Raw genomic sequence first — 23,198 nt, 5'->3', positions numbered from 1 at the left:
CACAGGTTTGAGGCCAGCCTCAGCAATTTAGGGAGGTCCTCCGCAACTTAGCAAGACCCTGGAAAATTTTAAAAATGTAAATCATTCATGGTGGTGCATACTTGTAATCCCAATACTTGGGAGGCTGAGACAAGACGATTCCGGGTTCGAATCCAGCCTTGGCCACTCAGCGAGGCTGTCAGCAACCTAGTGAGACCGTATTTTTAAATAAGAAATAAAATTAGGCTGAGGGTATAACTTGGAGGTAGAACACCTCTGGTTCAATCCCCAGTACCTCCTCCAAAAATTTTAAATTTAATTTAAAAAGTAAGCCAGGCGTGGTGGCACACGCTTGTGATCCTAGTACTTGGGAGGCTGAGACAGGAGGATCACAAAGGTTCAAAGCCAGCCTCAGCTACTTAGTGAGATGCTATTTCCAAATAAAATTTAAAATAGGTCTGAGAGTGTGTCCAGAGATAGAAAACCTCCGGGTTCCATCCCTAGTACTCCAAAAAAAAAAAAAAAAAAAAAAGTACTGGGGTGTATCTCAAGGTAGAATGCCCCTGGATTCAATCCCTACTACATCCTGTGTGTGTGTGTGTGTGTGTGTGTGTGTGTGTGTGTGTGTGTGTATTGTGGTACTGGAGGTAGAACTCAGGGGCATCCTCCCTCCAAGCTACACCCCCAGCCCTATTTTATTTTATTTTATTTTTTATTTATTTTATTTTTTGATTTTTTTGGTGGTACTAGGGGTGGAATACAGAGGCTTTCTACCTCCGGGCTACACTCCCAGACCTATTTTATATTTTGCTTGGAAGCAGGGTCTCATTAAGTTGCTGAGAGCCTCACTAAGTAGCTGAGGCTGGCTTCGAACCTGTGCGATCCTCCTGTCTCAGCCTCCCAAACGCGGGGATTACAAGCGTGTGCCACCACGCCGGCTTTTATTTTTTATTTTTAAAAAAGGGTTTCACTAAATTGTGGAGGACCTCACTAAGTAGCTGAGGCTGGCCTCCAATCTGAGATCTCCTGTCTCAGCCTCCCAAGTACTGGCATTACAAGTGTGTGCCACCACGCCCAGCATGCCAATATATATATCTGTATACATATAGCTATATATATATATTTAGCTATATATATATATATATATATATATATATTTAAAAGCATCTGTACAGAACAGATAAACGTTTTTCCTTTCATGATTTCCCTAAACAATGCAGTAGAACAACTATTTACATTTTTTTAGGTATTATAATAAATAATTCAGGGATTTAGGGGTAACCGTATATAGAAGATGGGCAGAGTGCACAGGGCATATGGAAATACTGTGCTGGCCGTGTGTGTGTGTGTGTGTGTGTGTGTGTGTGTGTGTGTGTGTGTTAGTAGGAATTGAACCCAGGGGCATTCTACCTCTGAGCTACACTCCAGCCCTATTTTATTTATTTATTTATTTATTTATTTATTTATTTATTTATTTATTTTGGTAGTTCTGGGGATGGAACCCTTCTACCTCCAGGCTACACTCCCAGACCTATTTTTATATTTTTATTTGGAAACAGGGTCTCTTAAGCCAGCGAGGCTGGCTTCGAACCTGCGCGATCCTCCTGTCTCTGCCTCCCAAGCCCGGGGATCACAAGCGTGCGCCACCACACCCGGCTTATTTTTTATTTTGAAACAAGGTCTCCCTGCTTTCCGTGAGCCTCGCTGAGTTGCTGAGGCTGGTCTTGAACCTGCGATCCTCCTGCCTGGGCACCCTAGCTACCGGGACCGCGGGTGTGCGGCACCTCACCGGCCTGTGCCGCCCCATCCAGATGGCTGGAGCATGTGCGGACTTGGGTATCTGTGGGGACCCACGATCCCCAGATACCGAGGGCTGCCTGTGCTCGCAGATCTCTGCAGACACGGTCAGCCCCATGGCGGCGACACCCCCGCATCCAATAGCCGCAGAGTCAGGGAGCACCACAGAACCTCCCAGTATCACTGAGATGCCGCTGACCCAGTGGTGTCTGTTTGTCAAGTGATGTGAAACAGAGCAACCCTCTGTGTTTGTTGATTTCTCCAGGTGGACGATGCCGAAGAACCTGAAAAATTGGGAGAGAACAAAGCACCCAGTAAGTTCCAGTCCGTGGGAGTACAAGTGGAGGAAGAGAAGTGGTAAGTCCGCTCGCCGCTCGCAGGCCGGGGCGACCCGTCCTCTCCATCACAGACCCCCAAACCCTGCGATCTTGCCCCTAGCTTTTGGGAGCATGTAGAGGGTAAGCTTAGCCAATTCTAGATGCTAGATAGACCAGATGATAGATAGGTAGATAGATAATAGATAGATAGACAGACAGACAGACAGACAGACAGTGATAGATAGAGATTGTTACATATAAATTTAGTTAAATGTTATAGCAATATATTTACTATTAGAGATTCAATCCAGGGATATTCTGCCTCTGAGCTACACACCCAGGCCTTTTTATTTTAGTGTGTGTATGTGTGTGTGTGTGTGTGTGTGTGTGTGTGTGTGTGTGTGTGTGTGTGTGTGGTACTGGGCATTGAAACCAGAAACATTATACTTCTGAGCTACACCCCCAGCCCTATTTTTTATTCTTATTTATTCATTTATTTATTTATTTTTTCAGTAGTGGGGATGGAACCCAGGGGCATTCTACCTCTGAGCTGCACCCCCGGCCCCATTTTTTATTCTTTATTTGGAAAAGGGTCTCAATGAGCTGCAAAGGGCCCAAGTAGCTGAGTCTGTCCACGCCAGGCCGAGAGCACAGACTCTTAACGCAGAATATCTACATGCAAATCCTGACTCTTCCTGGCTCAAGGCCCCCGAACAAACCGCTGTTTCTCAGCCAGGCGAGGAGGCGCATGCCTGTAATCCCAGTACCTGGGAGGCTAAGCAGGAGAATCACAGGTTCGAGGCCAGTCTTAGCAATTTAGTGAGGCCCTCTGCAACTTATGAAATCCTGTTTCCAAATAAAATAATAAAATAGGGCTGGGGGTGTAGCTCGATGGCAGAGCAAGTGCCTAGCCCGGCCACGGCCCTAGGGTTGACCTCCAGCACAGAAGGGCAGGAAGAAGGCCGAGACACGCCCTGCTGACGATGGGAGGAGGCCAGCCGGGAGAAAGGCGCGCCTCTTGTTATACTAGGGACTGAAACTAAACCAAGCGAGAGACTGCTTCTCACCTGGGACCTAGATCCGAAACAAGATGGCAGCAAACGGGGGCATCGCAAGCTCTCATTCATTCCTTTATTTATTTATTTATTTATTTATTTATTTATTATCTTTCTCAGTGCTGGGGATGGAACCCAGCCCTGTTTTTTATTCTTTATTTTGAAACAGGGTCTCACTGAGCTGCAAAGGGCCTCGCTAAGTAGCTGAGGCTGTCCACGAACCGCCATCCTCCTGTCTCAGCCTCCCGAATGCTGGGATGACCAGCGTGCGCCACCACGCCCGGCTTTCATTCACTCCTTTCTGGTGGGAATGCAGAACGGAAGAGCTGCCTGAGCGCTTCCTTACGAAATTGTAGATGCTCTGAGCACTGGGCCCAGCGATTGCATGCCTCGGACTTTCACCAAATGAACTGAAAACTGAGGTTCATTCAAAAACTTGCGCACGGCTGGGGAGGCGGAGACAGGAGGATCGCGCAGGTTCTTAGCCAGCCGCGCTGGCGTAAGAGACCCTGTTTCAAAAATATAAAATAGGTCTGGGAGTGTAGCCCAGAGGTAGAAGGGCTTCCAGGAACCCCAGTACCACTAAAAAAAAAAAACCAAAAAAAACAAAAAAACAAAAACCTGCGCACGGTTGTTCTTAGCAGTGATAATATAATACCCAAATTTGGAAGCAACCAATAAGTTCTTTAGTAGCCGGGCGTGGTGGCGCACACTTGTAATCCCAGCATTCGGGAGGCTGAGACCAGTGGATCACATTTTCAAGGCAAGCCTCAGCTACTTAGGCCCTTCACAACTTAGTGAGACCCTGTTTTAAAATAAAGAATAAGCCAGGCGTGGTGGCACACGCTTGTAATCCCAGCATTCGGGAGGCTGAGACTGGTGGATCGTGATTCGCGCGGACAGCCTCAGCTACTTAGTGAGGACCTCCGCAATTTAGTGAAACCCTGTTTCAAAATAAAGAATAAAAGCTGGGCATAGCGGCGCATGCTTGTAATCCCCGCGTTTGGGAGGCTGAGACAGGAGGATCACACAGGTTTGAAGCCAGCCTCAGCTACTTAGTGAGGCTCTCAGCAACTTAGTGAGACCCTGTTTCCAATAAAATATAAAATAGGTCTGGGAGTGTAGCCCAGAGGTAGAAAGCACCTTGGTTTCATCCCTAGTACCACAAAAAATAAAAAATAAAGAATAAGAAATAGGGCTGGGGGTGTAGCTCTGAGGTAGAATGCCCCTGGGTTCCATCCCCGGTACTGCAGAAAAAAAAAAAAAAAAGAAAGAAAACGCCAGGCATGGTGGTACACACTTGTAATCCCAGCATTTGGGAGGCAGAGACTGGAAGATCACGGTTGGTGGACAGCCTCAGCTACTTAGTGAGGCCCTCTGCAACTCAGTGAGACCCTGTTTCAAAATAAAGAATAAAAAATAGGGCAGGGGGTGTAGCTCGGTGGTCGAATGCCCCTGGGTTCCATCCCCAGACCCACAAAAAAATAATAAAATAAAATAAAAAAATAACAGGATTGGAGGTGTAGCTCAGAAGTAAAATGCTCCTGGATTCAATCCCCAGTACCACACATAATAATAATAATAATAATAATAATAATAATAATAATAATAAAAGAGGGATGAAGAATAACCTTAGTATGTTGTCCTGGCATGTGCTATTTAATATATATAAATTTTTTAGATCAAAGTTCTATATATCTAACATGTAGGATGGTCCATACAAGTGTTTCCTAGTCTGTTAAGTATCCAAAAGAATCTCTCTAAAGTTTAAAGTGCTATGAAAATAACTTTATTACCTTTTCTTCAAAAACAAGAGAAAGTCATCTCCATCTTATATTTTGCTTCATTTTTCCCCTGGAGACAACCCCTACCACCCTCCCTCCCTCCCTTCCTTCTTCCTCCCTCTCTCCCGCCCTTTTCCACACATGCTGTGCAAGCACTGTACCACTGAAGCCCGTCTTATTTTATTGGGGGACAGGATCTCACTAAGTTGCCCAGGCTGGCCTGGAAATTGTCATCCTCCTGCCTCAGTCTCCCAAGCAGCCAGGACTTGGGGCCTGAGCCACTGCACCTGGCTTCAGACGGTGCAGAAATGTTAATTTCTAAAATTAACATCCTGACACTTGTCCTTCTACAAGAATGCTAAGCATCGCTTATCTAATAGCACCTCCAACATCAAATAAACCACTGTTGTCCTGTTTACCAAAAGTGAAACATTTAGTAAATAATTGAAATTGCAGGAGGGTCGGTTCCTCTGTGAATGGAGTGATTTATTTAAAATTCATCCCCTGAAAAGGCTGAGGACCAATTTTAGTGCTTAATTTTGCAAAACACACCCTTCCTCAAAGGCCACTCTGTAGCTAACCGCAGTAAAATCCCAAAGCATTGAAACTGATGTTAATGATTGGGGCCTCTGCAAGAGACCCTTTTGTCAAACATGAAGGGATTACCCCTATCTCTGTCTCTATCAATCTCTTTATAATTTCCTGATAGTCATTCATTTAGATAGGATCTTAAACAGCAAAGGCAATGATTGAGATGACTTAATGACAGCTGTGGGATTTTTTTCCCTTTTAATTACAGGAGCTTGTTTTTTTTCACACCAAACGGCTAGTAACAATCCATCCCTTCCTTCCTCAAATAAACAGGCTGATCAAAAAGCAGCAACGTAACAAAAAGTGAGAAAAGAAAGAAAACAGATCTGGACAAAGAGATAGTACAAAGAACTGAAGACTAATAGACTTTTCTAAGAGACCTTTCTGCGGATCCCAACTGAGGAACCCAAAGGGACCCAGCAGAGTCCCTTCCACTGAATTGTTTAGTAAGGAGTAGGCTTGTAGATTCAGAGTGCTCTCAGTGCCCCCAAATAAAAAAGAAGAGGCGTAAGTTAATAACCCATTAGTAAAAAGGAAAATGCACCAGGTACCTATTTGTTTGAGAAGAGGCACCAAAATGGAGTATCACAACTCTTCCCGGTCATCTGCAGGCGGTCGTGACATCCCCCAGGGGTCACCCACAGCAGCGGAGCCACGCCCATCTCAGGGGCCTCCCCAGGGGCCTGCGCGGAGGAGAGCGGTCCGCTGTCACTGGTTTAAGTGCCCTGGTTGAGCCCAGCACGGTGACACACACTTGTAATGCTAGCTTCTGTTTCCAAACAAAAAAATAAAACGGGTTGAGGGTGTAGTTTGAAGGTAGAACATCCCTGGGTTCAATCTCCAGTACCAAAAAAAAAAAAAAAAAAGAGAGAAAATTTCTTTCTGGTAATGTTAATTGATTTTTAAAATGTTGCAAGACTGTCTCATAGAAGATTCGATCACTTTTTTTGTGTGTGTGTGGTCCTGGGGGTGGAACCCAGGGGCTTTTCTACCTCTGGGCTATACTCCCAGCCCTATTTTACACTTTATTTGGAAACAGGTGTTACTAAGTTGCTGAGAGCCTCACTAAGTAGCCGAGGCTGGCTTCGAACCTGTGCCATCCTCCTGTCTCAGCCTCCCAAGAACGGGGATTACAAGCGTGCGCCACCATGGCCGGCTCCCATCTTTTCTTTTATGATTGGTCAGAATTGGATTTTTGGGAACCAATGACTTTTGCACAATTTTGCTTCTTAATTTGAATTGCTATCTTGTAGGCTGGTGGTAATGTCCTGGCCCCCACCAATCTCAGCTTCCTGTTTATTTCCCCCAGCCTTACAGCAGAGATGCCGAAGGGCACTTTAACTCTCCTGTTCCCTGTTCTGCCCTGCCTCACCAGCCCCTGAGCTTCTTTTCCTCATCAGCTCCCAGGGTCCTGGCAGCCAGGCTCAGTCCATCTGGCCGGGCTTATGAGTCTATTGTGGCCAGGCCTGGGGTGGGCCCTGTCATCCCAGGACTTGGGAGGCTGAGACAGGAGGATCGCTGGTCTCAGGAGCCTCAGCTATTTAGTGAGGCTCTCACAACTTAGTGAGATCTTGTTTCCAAATAAAGAATAAAAATTTAAAAATAGGCTGGGCGCGGTGGCACACACTTGTAATCTCTGCATTTGGGAAGCTGAGACAGGAGAATCCCGGTTTGTGGACAGCCTCAGCTACTTAGTGAGGCCCTTTGCAACTCAGTGAGACCCTGTTTCAAAATAAAAAATAGGGGTGAATAGGGGTGAAGGTATAGCTCAGAGGTAGATGCCCCTGGGTTCTATGACCAGTACCACACACACGTGTGTGTGTGTGTGTGTGTGTGTGTGTGTGTGTGTGTGTGTATTTGGAGGTGTAGCTCAGATAGCCCCTGTAATCAAACCCTTTCAGTGCCATGAAAGAAAGAAAGAAAGAAAGAAAGAAAGAAAGAAAGAAAGAAAGAAAGAAAGAAAGAAAGTCTACGAGTCTATTGTGGAGAGCTGACCGGCCTGATCCCACGACCCTGAGATGCTGACTTTAGAAATTTGGCAAGATAAAAGCCCAAGCCACCACCCTACAGTGAGGATTATAGTGGGTACGCCCCTCCCCAAAGCACAGTCTCTAACCCAGCATTCAGTGCGCCCCCCAGCACAGCAGGCAGCCCAGGATCTGCAAACAAGGGCCAGAAAACTAGGACCAAAAATTGTAAGGAAGAGTCAGAATAGTTAAAAGGTTATTTTTGAAAGAAAAGAGATGTAGGGTAAGAGAAGTTCCGTGAGGAATGTAGAAGGCCTCTTACAGTGTCTTCTTATCCACTGGGGTTGGGAGGGGAGGAAGAAAAGTGTTCTTAGAAAAAATCTTAGCTGGGCGCAGTGGCACGCACCTGTAACCCTGGCACCTGGGAGGCTGAGACAGGAGAATCACAGGTTTAAGGTCAGCACAGAATCTTACTTAGCAAAACCCTATTTCAAGATTAAAAATTTAAAGGGCTAGGGTGTAGCTCTGCGGTAGAATGCTCCTGGGTCTGGGTTTGAATCTCTAGTACCAAAGAGGGGAAAAAATAAGTGTCTTGGGCCCTTTATAGTCGGCCTCTCTTTCCTTTTTCTTTTTCTTTTTCTTTTTTTTTTCTTTCTTTCTTTTTTTTTTTCCCAGTACTGAGGAGGGAACCCAGAGCATTCTACCTCCGAGTTAGACCCCAGTCCTATTTTTTATTCTTTATTTTGAAACAGGGTCTCACTGAGTTGCAGATGGCCTCACTAAGTAGCTGAGGCTGGCCACAAACCCGTATCCTCCTGTCTCAGCCTCCCGAACGCTGGGATGACAAGCCTGCGCCACCACACCCGGCCTTCGGCCTCTCTTTCTACCCATCTTTCCCCCGTACTTCTTCTCCCATCCACTCTCTGCTCCTGGTTTGCATTTTCTAGAATTTTCTGGACATAGGATCATGTGGCAGGTAAATCTCTGCCCGGCCCCTCTCATCAGAAGAGCGGTTTTAAGGCCCCCCATCTATGTTTTGTAGCCGTTGGTAGCTGGCGCCATCCACTGCAGATTCGGAAGCGTGCTAACGTGGGGATGTGTCACGTGTGACTGCTCCACTCCTGTTGATGAACAGTGAGGTTTGTGGCCAGTTTGGGGCTATTACATATAAAGCTACTATGAACATTTGTACATAAACTCTTTATTTCCATCAAGCAAAAACTTAAAAGTACAGCCGGGCGTGGTGGTGCATATTTGTAATCTCAGTTCTTGGGAGGCTGAGATAGGAGGATCGCAGGTTCTCAGCCAGCCTCAGAGACTTAGTGAGGCCCTCTCCCTCTGCAACTCAGTGAGACCCTGTTTCAAAATAAAGAATAAAAAAAACAGAGCTGGCCATGGCGGCGCACGCTTGTAATCCCAGCATTTGGGAGGTTGAGACAGGAGGATCGTGGTTCACGGACAGCCTCAGCTACATAGTAAGGCCTTTGCAACTCAGTGAGACCCTGTTTCAAAATAAAGAATAAAAAATAGGGCTGGGGTGTAGCTCGAAGGTAGAATGCCCCTGGGTCCCATCCCCAGTACTGAAAAAAAAAAAAAGTAAATTTAAAAAACAAAAACCTTAAAAGTGGAATCATTGGTAGATGAGTGTTTACTACTTAAAAAAAAATAGCTAACATAGTTTTTACTACGTAAAACCTTTTACTATGAGCCGGGCGTGGTGGCGCACGCTTGTAATCCCATGCTTGGGAGGCTGAGACAGGAGGATCACACAGGTTCAAAGCCAGCCTCAGCTACCTAGCGAGGCTCTCAGCTACTTAGTGAGACCCTGTTTCCAAATAAAATATAAAATAGGTCTGGGGGTATAGCCTGGAGGTAGAAGGCCCTGGGTTGCACCCCCAGTACCACACACACACACACAAAAACCTTTTGCTATGTAACACCAGTGACATTTCTACTAATGGTAGGTGGGTTTCAGTTACTCCGTCTCGTCAACTTTTGGTATGGTTCGTTTTTACAATTTTAGAAATACTAACATGTAGACTGGTGTTACCGCGTTGTGGTTTGCTTTACATTTTCCTAAGGCACAACAGCGTGTTCCTATTCATTCACCTGCTGTGGTGAAGAGCCTGTTCAAATCTTTTAAAACTGAATTGTTTATCTTCTTCCATAATCCCAGTTACTCAGGAGATTGAAGCAGGAGGATTGCAAGGTTTTTGTTTTGTTTTGTTTTGTTTTGTGGGTCTGGGAATGGAACTCAGGGGCATTCGACCTCCGAGCTACACCCCCTGCCCTATTTTTTATTCTTTATTTTGAGACAGGGTCTCACTACATTGCAGAGGGCCTCACTAAGTAGCCGAGGCTGGCTGCGAAATCCTCAGGTCTCAGCCTCCTGAGTGCTGGGATGACAAGCGTGCGCCACCACGCCCGCCTTAGGATTGCAAGTTTGAAATCAACTCAGCAATTTGGTGAGGTCTTGTCTCAGCGGTAGAGTGTCTCTGAGTTCTGTCCCCAATACGCCTCACACACATACAGTAAAGTATATGTAACATGCCGGGCGTGGTGGCGCACACTTGTCATCCCCACACTTGGGAGGCGGAGACAGGAGGATCACGCTGGTTCCCGGAGCCAGCCTCGCTGGCTTAAGAGACCCTGTTTCCAAATTTAAAAATATAAAATAGGTCTGGGAGTATATCCCGGAGGTAGAAGGGCTTCCAGGAACCCCAGTACCACCAAAAAAAAAAAAAAAAAAAAAAAATATATATATATATATATATATATATATATGTAACATAATATTTACTATTATATAAAATTCATTGTGAATAAGTACATTTACAATATTGTTCAACCATTACCACTCTAGTTTCAAAATATTTTGAACTAATTTTTGTATTCAGTTTGAGGTAAAGATCCAATTTCATTCTTCAGCACAAAGCTATCCACATGCAGAGGCCGCACACTGCTGAGGCTGGCCTTGAGCCCGCCATCCTCCTGTCTCAGCCCCCCAAGAACTTACATTACAAACGTGCACCGCCATGCCTGGCTCTAACTTGACTTTTTAATGATAATCCAATCTTGTATTTCTAAGATAATCCAACTTTGCCATCATTTTTACTATTATTAGATTGAATTGGCTAAAATTCAGTTAAGAATTTTTGTGTCAGTGGGGCGGAGTGACACAGCCTCATAATCCCAGTACTTGGGAGGCTGGCACGGGAGGATTGAAGGTTCAAGGCCAGCCTCAGCAATTTGGTGAGATCCTTTGCAACTTAGGGAGCCCCTGTTTCAAAATAAAATGGGCTGGAAGTGTAGCTTGGAGGTAGAATGCACCTGAGCTCAAACCCTAGCACCAAAAAACAAATATTTCTGTGTCTCTATACATGAAGAATAGCATTCCGTAGTTTTCTTGTAATGTCTTAAGTACCAGAATAACGCTGTCCTTGAGTTTAGATATATATTTTCCTTTTGTTTTCTGAAAGATTTTGTGAAATTTTTATATTAATTTTCATTAATGTTTTACGAAATCACCATGAAGCTAGGTGGGTCAGGGTCTTAATTTCTTTTCTTTTTTTTTTAAATTTTCTTTTTTATTTTTTCCTAGAGCTAGAAATTGAGCACAGGACCTCCACACCCTCAGCAAATGCGCCACCACTAAGATACAGCCCCAGCCTTTCTTTATCTTATTTCGAGACAGGGTCTCACTAAGTTGCCCAGCTGGTCTCGAATTTATGCTAGGATTATATAATAAAGCTTGTTTTTTATTCCCGTCTTGGAACCTTTTCCTTTTAGTTGAGGTAATTAGACCATTTACATTTAATGTGACTATTGATATACTTGGTTTAAGTAGGCCATTTGTATTTATTTTTTATTTGTATTTATTTATTTCTCCTAGTTTTTATCTTTTTCTGTCTTCTTTGAGGCAATTTATCTTTTTATGATTCCATTTTATTTCCTTTATTGTCTAAATTGGCAATATGCCTTCATTGTATTTTTAGGGGTTGCTATGGAGGTTATAACATCTACCTTTAAATTACTACAGTCATCCTTCAAGTTGCAATTATATCACTTCACCTATAAGAATCTTAGAATACTTTCATTCCTCCACGCCCAGGTTTAGTGCTATTGTTAGCAAAAATTTTGCTTCTACCTGTATTATAAGCCCCACAGAATACTATCAGCATTTTTGCTTTAAGTCTCAATTATCCTTAAAGAGATTTAAATCAGTTGGTCGTGGGTACTTGGGAGGCTGAGATGGGAGGATCACAGGTTCAAGGACAGCCTCAGCAAGGAGTGAGGATCATCAACCTAGTGAGCTGGCGTGGTGGCGCACGCTTGTCATCCCAGCATTCGGGAGGCTGAGACTGGAGGATCGCGGTTCGCGCACAGCCACAGCTACTTAGTGAGGCCCTCTGCAACTCAGTGAGACCCGGTTTCAAAATAAAGAATAAAAAATTGGGCAGGGGGTGTAGCTCGGAGGTCAAATGCCCCTGGGTTCCATCCCCAGACCCGCAAAAAAATAAAAAAATTGAAATAAAAAGGCCAGGGGTGTAGCTTGGAGGTACAGTGCCCCTGTGTTCAATCTCTAGTACCAAAAGAGAGAGAGAGAGAGAGAGAGAGAGAGAGAGAGAGAGAGAGAGAGAGAACGAAAGAGAGAAGGAAGGAAAGAAAGAAAGAAAGAAAGAAAGAAAGAAAGAAAGAAAGAAAGAAAGAAAGAAAGAAAGAAAAGGAGAGTTAAGTCAAAGAAGGAAACTTCTTATATTTACCCACAAGGCTGCGCTCTCCGGTGCTCCTTCTGTGCGGATTCAAGTTCCCCCTCCTTGGAGGAAGTTTGATCTTACAGTGCATGTCCCATGGGGGTAAATTCTTTCCATTTCTATATGTCTAAAAGAGTAATTATGACCAGACATGATGGCACATACCAGTAGTCCCAGTACATGGGAGGCTGAAACAGGAGGATCACACGTTTGAGGCGAGCCCTCAGCAATTTAGTGAGAGCCTGTTTCAAAGTTTAAACAAAATAGAGAAGGCAGAGGGGACTCAGAGGTAAAAAAAAAAAAAAAATGGAATGCCCCAGTAACGCACAAAAAAAAAGTTGCAGAGGGCCTCACTAAGTCGCTGAGGCTGGTCGCGAACCTGCAATCCTCCTGTCTCAGCCTCCCAAATCCTGGGATTACAAGCGTGCGCCACCACGCTCGGCTTTAGTTTCATTTTTGAAACAGGGTTTTGATCAGCTGCCAGGCTGGCCTTGAGCTTTCCAGTTTCCCCTTTTAGCACACTGTCAACTGTAAAACATCTCTTTTGATCACAAGTGACTTCAGAGTGTAAATATTTGGGTTTTCGGTGATGGGCGACTTTAAACTCAGCAGAATGTTAAAACACAAAGTCAAGTTGAAACAGCATCTTCTGACAGCCAGCTCGGGGCCCAGGCGGTGGGAAAAGGCCTTTGGCCGCAGCGGCGGCCTTTCTCTGCCAATCCAGGAGCTCTGGATCCATCCCCGCTCCCACAGTCCCCTTGGAGAGCGACTGAGCCTAGTATCCGCCCTTGGCGAGCTTTCCTCTGTGCCCAGTTGGCAGTGCCATAGCTGGCCGGCAGTCCCTCAGAGCGCGGAGTTTTACAGGTGTGGCCTGTTTCAAGTTTCAAAAGCCTGCAACTTGGCACACCTCCTGATGATGGACCTCACACATTTCTCCCTCCCTCCCTTCCTCTTTCCTTCCTTTTCTTTGTTTATCCTCCTGTCTTCCTTCTTTCTTCTCTCTCTCTCTCTCTCTCTCTCTCTCTCTCTCTTTCTTTTTGGTGGTACTGGTGTGGAACCCAGGGGCTTTTCTGCCTCTGAGCTACGCTCCCAGACCTATTTTATGATTTCTTTGGAAACAGGGTCTCACTGAGTTCCTGAGAGCCTCACTAAGTAGCGGAGGCTGGCTTCGAACCTGTGCGATCCTCCTGTCTCAGCCTCCCAAGCACGGGGATTACAAGCGTGCGCCACCACGCCCACTTCTCTACTTCACTCCTTTCTCCTTTCTTTCTTCCCTCCCTCCCTCCCTTCTTTCCTTCCATCTGTCTGTCCTTTTGTCCTCTCTCTTTCTGGCTTCCTTTTTACATGTTTTTCCAAGCCAACTTCATTTGCAAAAAAAAAAATGAGCATCTAACTGCTGCCGCCTATGGCCTCCGTGGATCCCACCACACGCTAGGAAACATGATTAGTGAGGCGTCTCTGGCTTTTGTCGGTTACCTCCTGTGGGGTCGGTAGCCAAGAGCTGACCTAAGGCTGTGGTTGCCGGGGCAGAGCGGTTCCTACTGGGCGCTTTCAGTTCAAGGATGTTTTGCTGAGACTCCAAACCAAGGTTCCTATAGCGACAGCCCATGCCGGGTCCAGCACCTGCCCGGCTGATTCTGGGACATGGAGGCCCTTCCATCAGATGATGACTGGTCACAGCCATTATTTGCCATCCTCTCTCTGTCTTTGATTTCACAAATGCATCCACACTGTTTGGAATTGAGAGAGGTGTGTGTGTGTATGTATTACAGGGAATTATACCCAGGGGTTCTCTACCACTGAGCTATACCCTAGTCCTTTTTATTTTTATTATTTTTATATTCATTCATTCATTCATTTATTTTTGTGGTACTAGGGATGGAACCCAGGGGCATTCTATCTTCAAGCTACACCGCCAGCCCTACTTTTTAAAAATTATTCTTGCCGGGCATGGTGGCGCACGCTTGTAATCCCCGCGCTTGGGAGGCTGAGACAAGAGGATCGCGCAGGTTCGAAGCCAGCCTCTGCTGGCTTAAGAGACCCTGTTTCCAAATAAAATATAAAATAGGTCTGGGAGTGTAGCCCGGAGATAGAAGTCCCCTGGTTTCCATTCCCAATACCACCAAAAAATAAAAAAATAAAAATTATTCTTTATTTTGAGACAGAGTCTCACTGAGTTGCAAAGGGCCTCACTAAGTAGCTGAGGCTGTCCTCGAACCTTGATCCTCCTGTCTCAGCCTCCCAAATGCTGGGATCACAAGCGTGCCACGCCACCATGCCTGGCTCCTAGCCCTTTTTATTTTTATTTATTTCTAAATTTTTTCTTTTGACAGGGTCTCACGAAGTTCCTGAGGCTGGTCTTGAACCTGCGATCTTCCTGTCTCAGCCTCCCAAGTACTGGGATTAAAGGCATGCCCCACGGTGCCTGGCAAGAAATCTTCATATAGAAAATCTTTTCTGTGTTCTTGTGTTTAAGGAGATCTGTAGGCAGAAGAATGATGAACATGGGGTTTTAATACGCAGCATGTGCTTGGAGCGAGCTGTTTGGGGTTGGCCTGGCGGGGAGCAGAGAGCTCTCTCCAGCTGTGTTTCTAAGCAAGGCTGCCCCCCCCCACCTCTGCACACGTTCCTCTGAGCCCTGTTCTAACCGGGAAGCTGATCTGACAAGAAAGAGTAAGCTTCTTTGGGGAGTGCTAATTCTTGGTCTCAGGCTCCTCACCCCACACTTTCTTTTGATCTATCTTTTGTTTTCTCTAACGAGCCACCTGGATGTTTGCCAGTTAGAGGTGGCCGGCTATGAGGGCAGTGTTTTCTAATCCACATCAGCCCTGACAGAGGCTAGTGAGAACCATCCGCAGGCTTCTCCAAAGAAAAGCAGCAGCCCAGGGCAGCAGGCCCACTTGGAAACGAGATATAACCTTGAAAAGCAACCATTATGTGAAGGAGAGAGAGAAAGGAGACCTGGAGGCCCAGGGATTCTGTAATGGAGCCACTGAATTAGCTTCCGTAAAATCAGTTTGCAGCTTGCGTCTCACTGGTTGGGTGCCTTGTAGGTCCAAAGCGTAAGGGTTATCAAAAAGTCAGGCTGAGCCTGGCGTGGTGGGCACGGTTGTAATCCCCGCGCTTGGGAGGCAGAGACAGGAAGATCGCGCAGGTTCGAAGCCAGCCGCGCGCGCTGGTTTAGGAGACCCTGTTTCCAAATAAAAATGTAAAAATAGGTCTGGAAGTGTAGCCCGGAGGTAGAAGGGCTTCCAGGAACCCCAGTACCACCAAAAAAAAAAAAAAAAAAAGTCAGGCTGAGCCAAACACGGTGGCACACACCTGCAATCCCAGTGCTTGGGAGGCAGAGACAGGAGGATCGCAGGTTTGCGGCCAGCCTGAGTAATTTAGCAAGGTTCTTGGCAACCTAGTAAGACCCAATTTCAAAATAAAATGTAGAGTAGGGATGGAGGTGTAGCTTAGAGGTAGAAAACCCCTGGTTCAGTCCCCAGTACACCCCCCAACACACACACAGAGGTCAGAGCCGGGTGTGGTCGTGCACATTTGTAATCCCAGTACTTGAGAGGCTGAGACAGGAGAATTCAGGTTTGCAGACAGCCTCAGCTGCTTAGTGAGGCCCTTGGCAACTCAATGAGACCCTGTTTCAAAATAAAGAATAGAAAACAGATGTGGGGGTGTAGGTCAGAGGTAGAATGCCCTTGGGTTCCATCCCAGGATATATACATATACATATACATATACATATACATATACATATACATATACACACACACACACACACACACACATACATACATACACATAAAAGGTGAGGCTGGGCGTAGCTCAGTGGTAGAGCATTTGCCTGCCGTGCTCAAGGGCCGGGGTTTGGTCCTCAGCAGTCCGTGCGCGCATGCGCACGCGCACACAAACACACAGTTATAAAGATACCACCGTGCTTAGCTTCTGTTCATTATTTAAGCCCCAGTAATTCGCCATCTATGTGGTACCCTGTAACCTGCAATGCCAAGAAGTTGTGGGAAGGGTTAGAAAATCCTTTAATCACAAACAGAAACTTGTTTTGCAGGAGGAGGAGGAAGGCGAGGAGCCACAGGGTATTGTGTCCTCCGTACTGGTTGGTCCAGTCTTTCCTTTCAGGGTTTTCTGTTCCTGGGGCCGGCATTTTTCAGAAGTAATTATTACACATTGTGCCTACAGGGCATGAAGGACCCAGAGAGCCTCAAGATGGACACTGTGGACTTAGAAACTCTAAGCCTGTGGGTTCGGCGTTTAGGTTTATAGGTCGACCAACAACTGATCGTTTTTTTTTTTTAATACAGAAATTAATCTTAGTGACCCCCTTCTGGGTTCCTATCAAAATTTTAAAACCACAATAACCAGTTGATTGTACTCGTCACCCAGAAGGGACTTTGCACATAAGAGATATGAAACAGTTTTCTGGAGCAGAACATTCTCTGAAAGCTCAGGGGAGAAGAAAGCCCTCGCTCAGGGGACTTAATTGATAGAAGCTAACAGCTCGGACAGGGCTGCCCGAGTTCAAAGACACCGCTTTTAATCCCAAACCATTTTAATTTTGCTTAACTTTTCTTTCTTTCTGGGTGACTAAACTGCAAACTCCTATTCATCTACTGCCAAGTAATTTTTCTTAAGAAGGTAGATAGTTTACAAGCTCCATAGCCGGGAGACGGCGCTCAGGAATGCCGGTAGTACAGTCTTGCGGAGATAAAACAGAGGCCCCGGGAAAGTAGGCCACTGTGCTCTGTAAGTGGGGCAGATTCCGTCTCTGGCAAGCGCGCGCTGGTGGAAAGCAACCAGGGCCGAGCTCTGTGAGCCTGGAGACGACGCCTCTGGCACCGCGGGATCTTGGAGAGCAGACCTGACATTTTCGTAGTTGGGATTTCGTGTTAGTAGCCCAGCCCAAATGTCAACAGTTGTAGGGAAAGTCATCCAATTTATACACGCGCAGCTGAGAAAAAACTCACCTTCACGAAGTGCCATTGCACTTTTTGGGGATGGACAGGAGGAAGGAAGAAGTGGCCTCGTGCAGCCAAGAAATGGATGCTGGCTACAGGGAGCTTTTTTTTTTTTTCCAGTACTAAAGATTGAACCAGGGGCATTCTACTTCTGAGCTACACCAGCCCTATTTTTAATTCTTTTATATTTATTTATTTATTTACTTATTTACTTATTTATTTATTTATTTATTTATGCCGTACTGGGAATGGAACCCAGAAGCTTTTTTTTTATTCTTTATTTCGAAACAGGGTCTCGCTAAGTTGCAAAGGGCCTCACTAAGTAGCTGAGGCTGGCCACAAGCCGCGATCCTCCTGTCTCGGCCTCCCAAATGCTGGGATTACAAGCGTGCGCCACCACACCAGGCTCTTTAATTCTTGATTTTGAAACAGAGTCTCAGTAAGTTGCATAGGGCCTTACTAGATGGCTGTGGCTGGCCACGAATTCTCGATCTTTCTGTCTCAGCGTCCCGAGCACTGCGATTACAAGTATGTGCTACCATGCCCAGCTTTTATTTTACTTAATAAATTTATATTTGGTACTGAGAATTGAACCCAGGGACATTCTTCCTCTTAGCTACACCCTTAGTGGATTCTTTCTTTCTTTCTTTCTTTCTTTCTTTCTTTCTTTCTTTCTTCTTTCTTTCTTTCTTTCTTCTTTCTTTCTTCTTTCTTTCTTTCTTTCTTTCTTTTTTTCTTTTTTTGCAAGAGTTTTGCTAAGTTGCTCGAGCTGGCCTTGTACCTGCGATCCTTCTGTTTCAACCTCCCAAGTACTGGGAATACAGGCTTGTGCCACCATGCTGGGCTCTATCTATCTATCTATCTATCTATCTATCTATCTATCTATCTATCTACCATCGATGCATCTATTCCAAGGACTGAATCCAGGGGTGCTCCATCACTAAGCCACATCTCCAACCCTTTTTATTTATTTTATTTTTTTTTTTTTTTGAGACAAGGTCTTGCTAAGTTGCCCAAACCTGTGAACCTCTTACCTCTGCTCTCTGAGTAGCTAGGATTACAGGTATGGGCCACTGTGCCCAGATAGACAGATAGAAGCAATTTCTTTCTTTCTTTTTGTTTGACAATGGGGAATTGAACCCAGGGGCATTCAGCCTTTGAGCTATACGCCCAGCTCTTTAAAAAAAAAATTTTTTTTTCCTTTGGAAACAGGGTCTTGATAAGTTGCTAAGAGTCTTACTAAATTGCTGAGCTGTCCTCAAGCCTGTGCTTCCCCTGGCTCGGCCGCTTGAACACAGGGGTCATAGGCATGGTTCATTAGACTGGCTGGAAGCAGTCACTTGAATATAGCAAATCACGAGAAGGGCTGGCTCTGGCTGGTCTGTCTTGATAAGATAGGTGACTGGAGCCACGGTAGATGTGATCATGTTGTCCATCCTGGCAACTGGTACCTGGAAACACCGTGGCCACAGATTTCCTTGATCTTTATTCTCCGGATGCACTGGGAAGCTGCTCTTCTCCCCTCTAGTGACTAATCCTTCTATACCTTCTTGCACGCAGCAACAGGCTTGTATTGTGAGGCCATTTGTTATTTTGATGGACTAGAGTATTCGTGTGTGTGTGTGTGTGTGTGTGTGTGTGTGTGTGTGTGTTGCAGGGGATTGAACCCAGGGGCATTCTACCTTTGGGCTACAACCCCAGCCCGACTTTTTATTCTTTTATTCTTTTTTTTTTTTTTTTTTTTTTTGCGGATCTGGGGATGGAACCCAGGCATTTGACCTCCGAGCTACACCCCCTGCCCTATTTTTTATTCTTTATTTTGAAACAGGGTCTCACTGAGTTGCAAAGGGCTTTACTAAGTAGCTGAAGCTGTCTGCGAACCGCGATCCTCCAGGTCTCAGTCTCCAGAATGCTGGGATTAAAAGTGTGTGCCACTGCGCCTGGCTAGAGTATTCATTTTAATAGAGTTAAGAAAAATCATTTAATCTGGTATATTTAATGTGTTTAGATATGATTTGATGCAGTATTCTTTAAGGCTGGCCCTGTCGAATATGGGGCAGAGTTGAAAATCAGCTGGCAGATAAATTGCCTTAAAACGGCATGACTGGAGCTACTTAAGAAAATGTGCTGATGCGGGACATCTCTTCTTGGGCTTCGATGAATGAAGTCCAAATGTTAACAAACAGTGTAGAAATAAGAAAGGTCAGACAGGTGTGCTGGCGCATGCGTGTAATCCCAGTACTTGGGAGGCTGAGACAGGAAGACCACAGGTTCACAGCCAGCCTCCACAACTTAGTGAGGCCTTCCACAACCCAGTGAGACCCTGTTTCAAAATAAAGAATTAAAAATAGGGCTGGGGGTATAGCTTGGAGATGGAATGCCCTGGGTTCCATCCCCAGTACCCCCCCCACACACACACACAAACAAAAAATAAGGAAAAAAAAATTTAAAGGTTATTTGTAAGCCAAGGAAAGATACAAAATAGAATAGCTCTTGCAGAGAGGGAGGGAGTAATGCGGAGGTTCCTGGAGGTGCGCTCTATCCTGTCTGTGGTCCCCATCTACTCTTTTGTTTAGGCCAGAATTGGGTCTTGGGACCCAGTATCCTTTGCCCTGTTACAATCCTTCTTTGGATCATTATCTTGGGGTGTGGGGGCTCTAAGCTCCTGGGGCCATTTGTATGCCCCCCACACACACAGGAAAGGCCTAGCTCTGCTTTGCTCTGCACAGCCCTGGCCTACTCGCTGTTACCTTTCTATCTTATTAACTATCTCTGTTTTGTTTCTTATTTGCATGGTTTCTCTTAGCTCTTCCTGTCCCCAGTCCTCTGCTCTCCCTCAATGCCATTCACACTCATTAGAAAGGTAACTAGCCGAGCGTGGCGGCACACGCTTGTAATCCCAGCATTCTGGAGGCTGAGACCTGAGGATCGCGGTTCGCGGCCAGCCTCAGCTACTTAGTGAGGCTCTCAGCAACTCAGTGAGACCCTGTTTCAAAATAAAGAATAAAAAGGCGGGCATGGTGGCGCATGCTTGTAATCCCCGTGCTTGAGAGGCTGAGACAGGAGGATAGTGCAGGTTCAAAGCCAGCCTCAGCTACTTAGTGAGGCTCTCAGCAACTTAGTGAGATCCTGTTTCCAAATAAAGTATAAATATAGGTCTGGGAGTGTAGCCCGGAGGTAGAAAATCCTCTGAGTTCCACCTCCAGTACCACAAAAAATGAAAGAAAGAAAGAAAGAAAGAAAGAAAGAAAGAAAGAAAGAGAGAGAGAGGGAGGGAGGGAGGGAGGGAGAGAGAAAGAGAGAGAGAAGGAGAGAGAGAAAGAAAGAAAGGAAAGAAAGAAAGAAAGAAAGAAAGAAAGAAAGAAAGAAAGAAAGAAAGAAAGAATGAATAGGGCAGGGGGTGTAGCTCGGAGGTTGAATGCCCCTGGGTTCCTCCCCAGACCCTCACACACACAAAAAAAGGTCTGGGAGTATAGCCCGGAGGTAGAAAAGCCCCTGGGTTCCACCCCCAGTAGCACACACACACACACACACACACACACACACACACACACACACAAATATCTTCTGATCTAGCAATTCTGCTTCTGGGTAAATACCCAAAAGAATTGAAAACAGGGTTTCAAAAACTATTTACATATCCATATTCATAGCAATATTATTCACTGGAGCCGAAAGTCCTATTTGAAAGCAGATGTCCATCAGCAGAATGAGTGGACAACGTGTGCTTCGTGCCTACAACACACTGTTTATTATTCAGCCTTAAAAAGGGAGGAAATTCTAACAGAGGCTACAAGGCAGATGAACCAGGACACGGTGCCAGTGAAATCAGACAGCGGCAAGAGAACTCATTCTAAATGAGTGCACTGACGGACAGACGGGAAGACGGACAGACGGACGGACAGCAGGGTGGTGGGCAGGGCAGGAGGAGCTGGTGCTCAGTGGGTTCGGAGTTTCAGCTAGAGATCAGGAGAGATTCTGGAGGGGCTGATGGTGATGGCCACTCATGACATGTGAATGCACCTCCTGCCGCTCAACTGTACGCTTAATACAGGTTAAGATGCTGGATTAGCCGGGCCTGGTGGCGCAGCTTGTCATCCCTGCATTGGGGAGGCTGAGACCAGAGGATCGCGGTTCGCGGCCAGCCTCAGCTACTTAGTGAGGCCCTCCGCAACTCAGTGAGACCCTGTTTCAAAATAATGAATAAAAAATAGGAATGCTCTGGGTTCCATCCCCAGACCTGCAAAATAAATTTAATAATAATAACAACAATAATAATAATTAATAAGGCTGGGGGTATAGCTTGGAAGTAGAATCCTCCTGGGTTCTATCCCCAGTAACTCAAAAATAAATAAATAAATAAATAAATAAGGATAAATAAATGTGATAGATTGTAGGTTAAGAATATATTGTCACAATAAGAAATAAATAAAAACCAGGCATGGTGGTGCACACCTGTAATCTCAGTACCTGGGAGGCTGAGACAGGAGAATCACAGGTTGTAAGCCGGCCTCAGCAATGTAGCAAGACTCTCAGAAAGTGAGGACACCCTCTTTTAGTGTTTCAAAACAAAAATAAGTGGGAGGGGGGAGCGCACACTCATAATCCCAGCCTTTAGGAGGCTGAGACAGGAGAATTGTGGTTTGAGACCAGCCTCAGCTACGTAGTGAGGCCCTCCACAACTCTGTGTTTCAAAATAAAGAATAAAAAATACGGCAGGGGTGGAGCTCAGAGGTCGAATGTCCCTGGGTTCCATCCCAAGACCTGCAAAATAAAAAATAAAAAAATAGGGATGGGGTATAGCTTGGCAGTAGAATGCCCCTGGGTTCAATTCCCAGTACAGAAGGAAAAAGAAAAGAAAGGAAAAGAAAAGAAAAGAAAAGAAGGAGAAAGGGGAGGAGGAAGGGAGGCACGGATGGAAGGAAGGGAAGGAGGAAGGAAGAAAGGAAGGAAAGAAGGAATTACCAAAAGACCAGGAAATGACCTTTAAAAAAAAAAAAAGGAAAAGAAAGACGCCTGGTGGGGTGGCGCACACTTGTCATCCCAGCATTTGGGAGGCTGAGACAGGAAGATCGCGGTTGGAGGCCAGCCTCAGCTAAGTCTCAGCTACTTAGTGATGCCCTTTGCAACTCAGTGAGATCTTGTTTCAAAATAAAGAATAAGAGCCGGGCGTGGTGGCGCACTCTTGTCATCCCAGCGTTCGGGAGGCTGAGACCGGAGGATCGCGGTTCGCAGACAGCCTCAGCTACTTAGTGAGGCCCTCTGCAACTCAGTGAGAGCCTGTTTCAAAATAAAGAATAAAATATAGGGCAAGGGGTGTATCTTGGAGGTCGAATGCCCCTGGGTTCCATCACCAGACCCTCAAAAAAAGAATAAAAAATGGGGCTGGAGGTGTAGCTCGTAGGCAGAATGCCCCTGGGTTCCATTCTCAGTACCGGAATTAAAAAAAAAAAAAGCCCCCTTGGGCTCAACCTCCTTTCGCCTTCCTCCCCAGCTTCCGCAGGTTCACTCGCTCCAACAGTGTGACGACGGCCGTGCAGGCTGACCTGGACTTCCACGACAATCTGGAGAACTCTCTGGAATCGATGGAGGACAGCCCGTGCCCCGGCCCGATGGTCCGACAGTTCTCCCGGGATGCCAGCACCTCCACCGTCAGCATCCAGGGCTCAGGAAACCACTACCACGCCTGCGCGGCCGACGATGACTTCGACGCGGATTTCGACCCCTCCATCCTGCCGCCGCCGGACCCCTGGATCGACTCCATCACCGAGGACCCGCTGGAGGCCGTGCAGAGGTCCGTGTGCCACCGCGACGGCCACTGGTTCCTGAAGCTGCTCCAGGCCGAGCGCGACCGCATGGAAGGCTGGTGTCAGCAGATGGAGAGGGAGGAGCGAGAAGGCAACCTCCCCGAGGACAGTAAGTGCCGGCGGTCGCCCCGCGCGGTGGGCTTCGGGGGGCAGGTGCCGCCTGGACAGGTCTCC

The 23,198-nt window shown here is 46.1% G+C and overlaps 1 protein-coding gene across 19 annotated transcripts in view; it reads left to right on the top strand.

The window, feature by feature from the left end:
* The window catches only part of DLGAP1 (DLG associated protein 1), a gene marked incomplete at both ends in the record, with an annotated part of 318,043 nt that overhangs the window by 258,499 nt on the left and 36,346 nt on the right, over window positions 1-23,198 (top strand). For all 19 annotated transcript variants that reach the window (XM_080714555.1, XM_080714556.1, XM_080714544.1 and 16 more), the window contains 2 exons: window positions 2,042-2,133; window positions 22,712-23,133. In XM_080714555.1, the coding sequence (XP_080570681.1) occupies window positions 2,042-2,133; window positions 22,712-23,133 (514 nt within the window). The remainder of the gene's footprint in view (window positions 1-2,041; window positions 2,134-22,711; window positions 23,134-23,198) is intronic.

The sequence above is a fragment of the Muscardinus avellanarius genome (genome assembly GCF_963383645.1).
Source record: "Muscardinus avellanarius genome assembly, chromosome: 17".
NCBI lineage: Eukaryota > Metazoa > Chordata > Mammalia > Rodentia > Gliridae > Muscardinus > Muscardinus avellanarius.
Note: the sequence above shows the minus strand (reverse complement) of the source record. Positions and strands in the feature narration are given on the sequence as shown.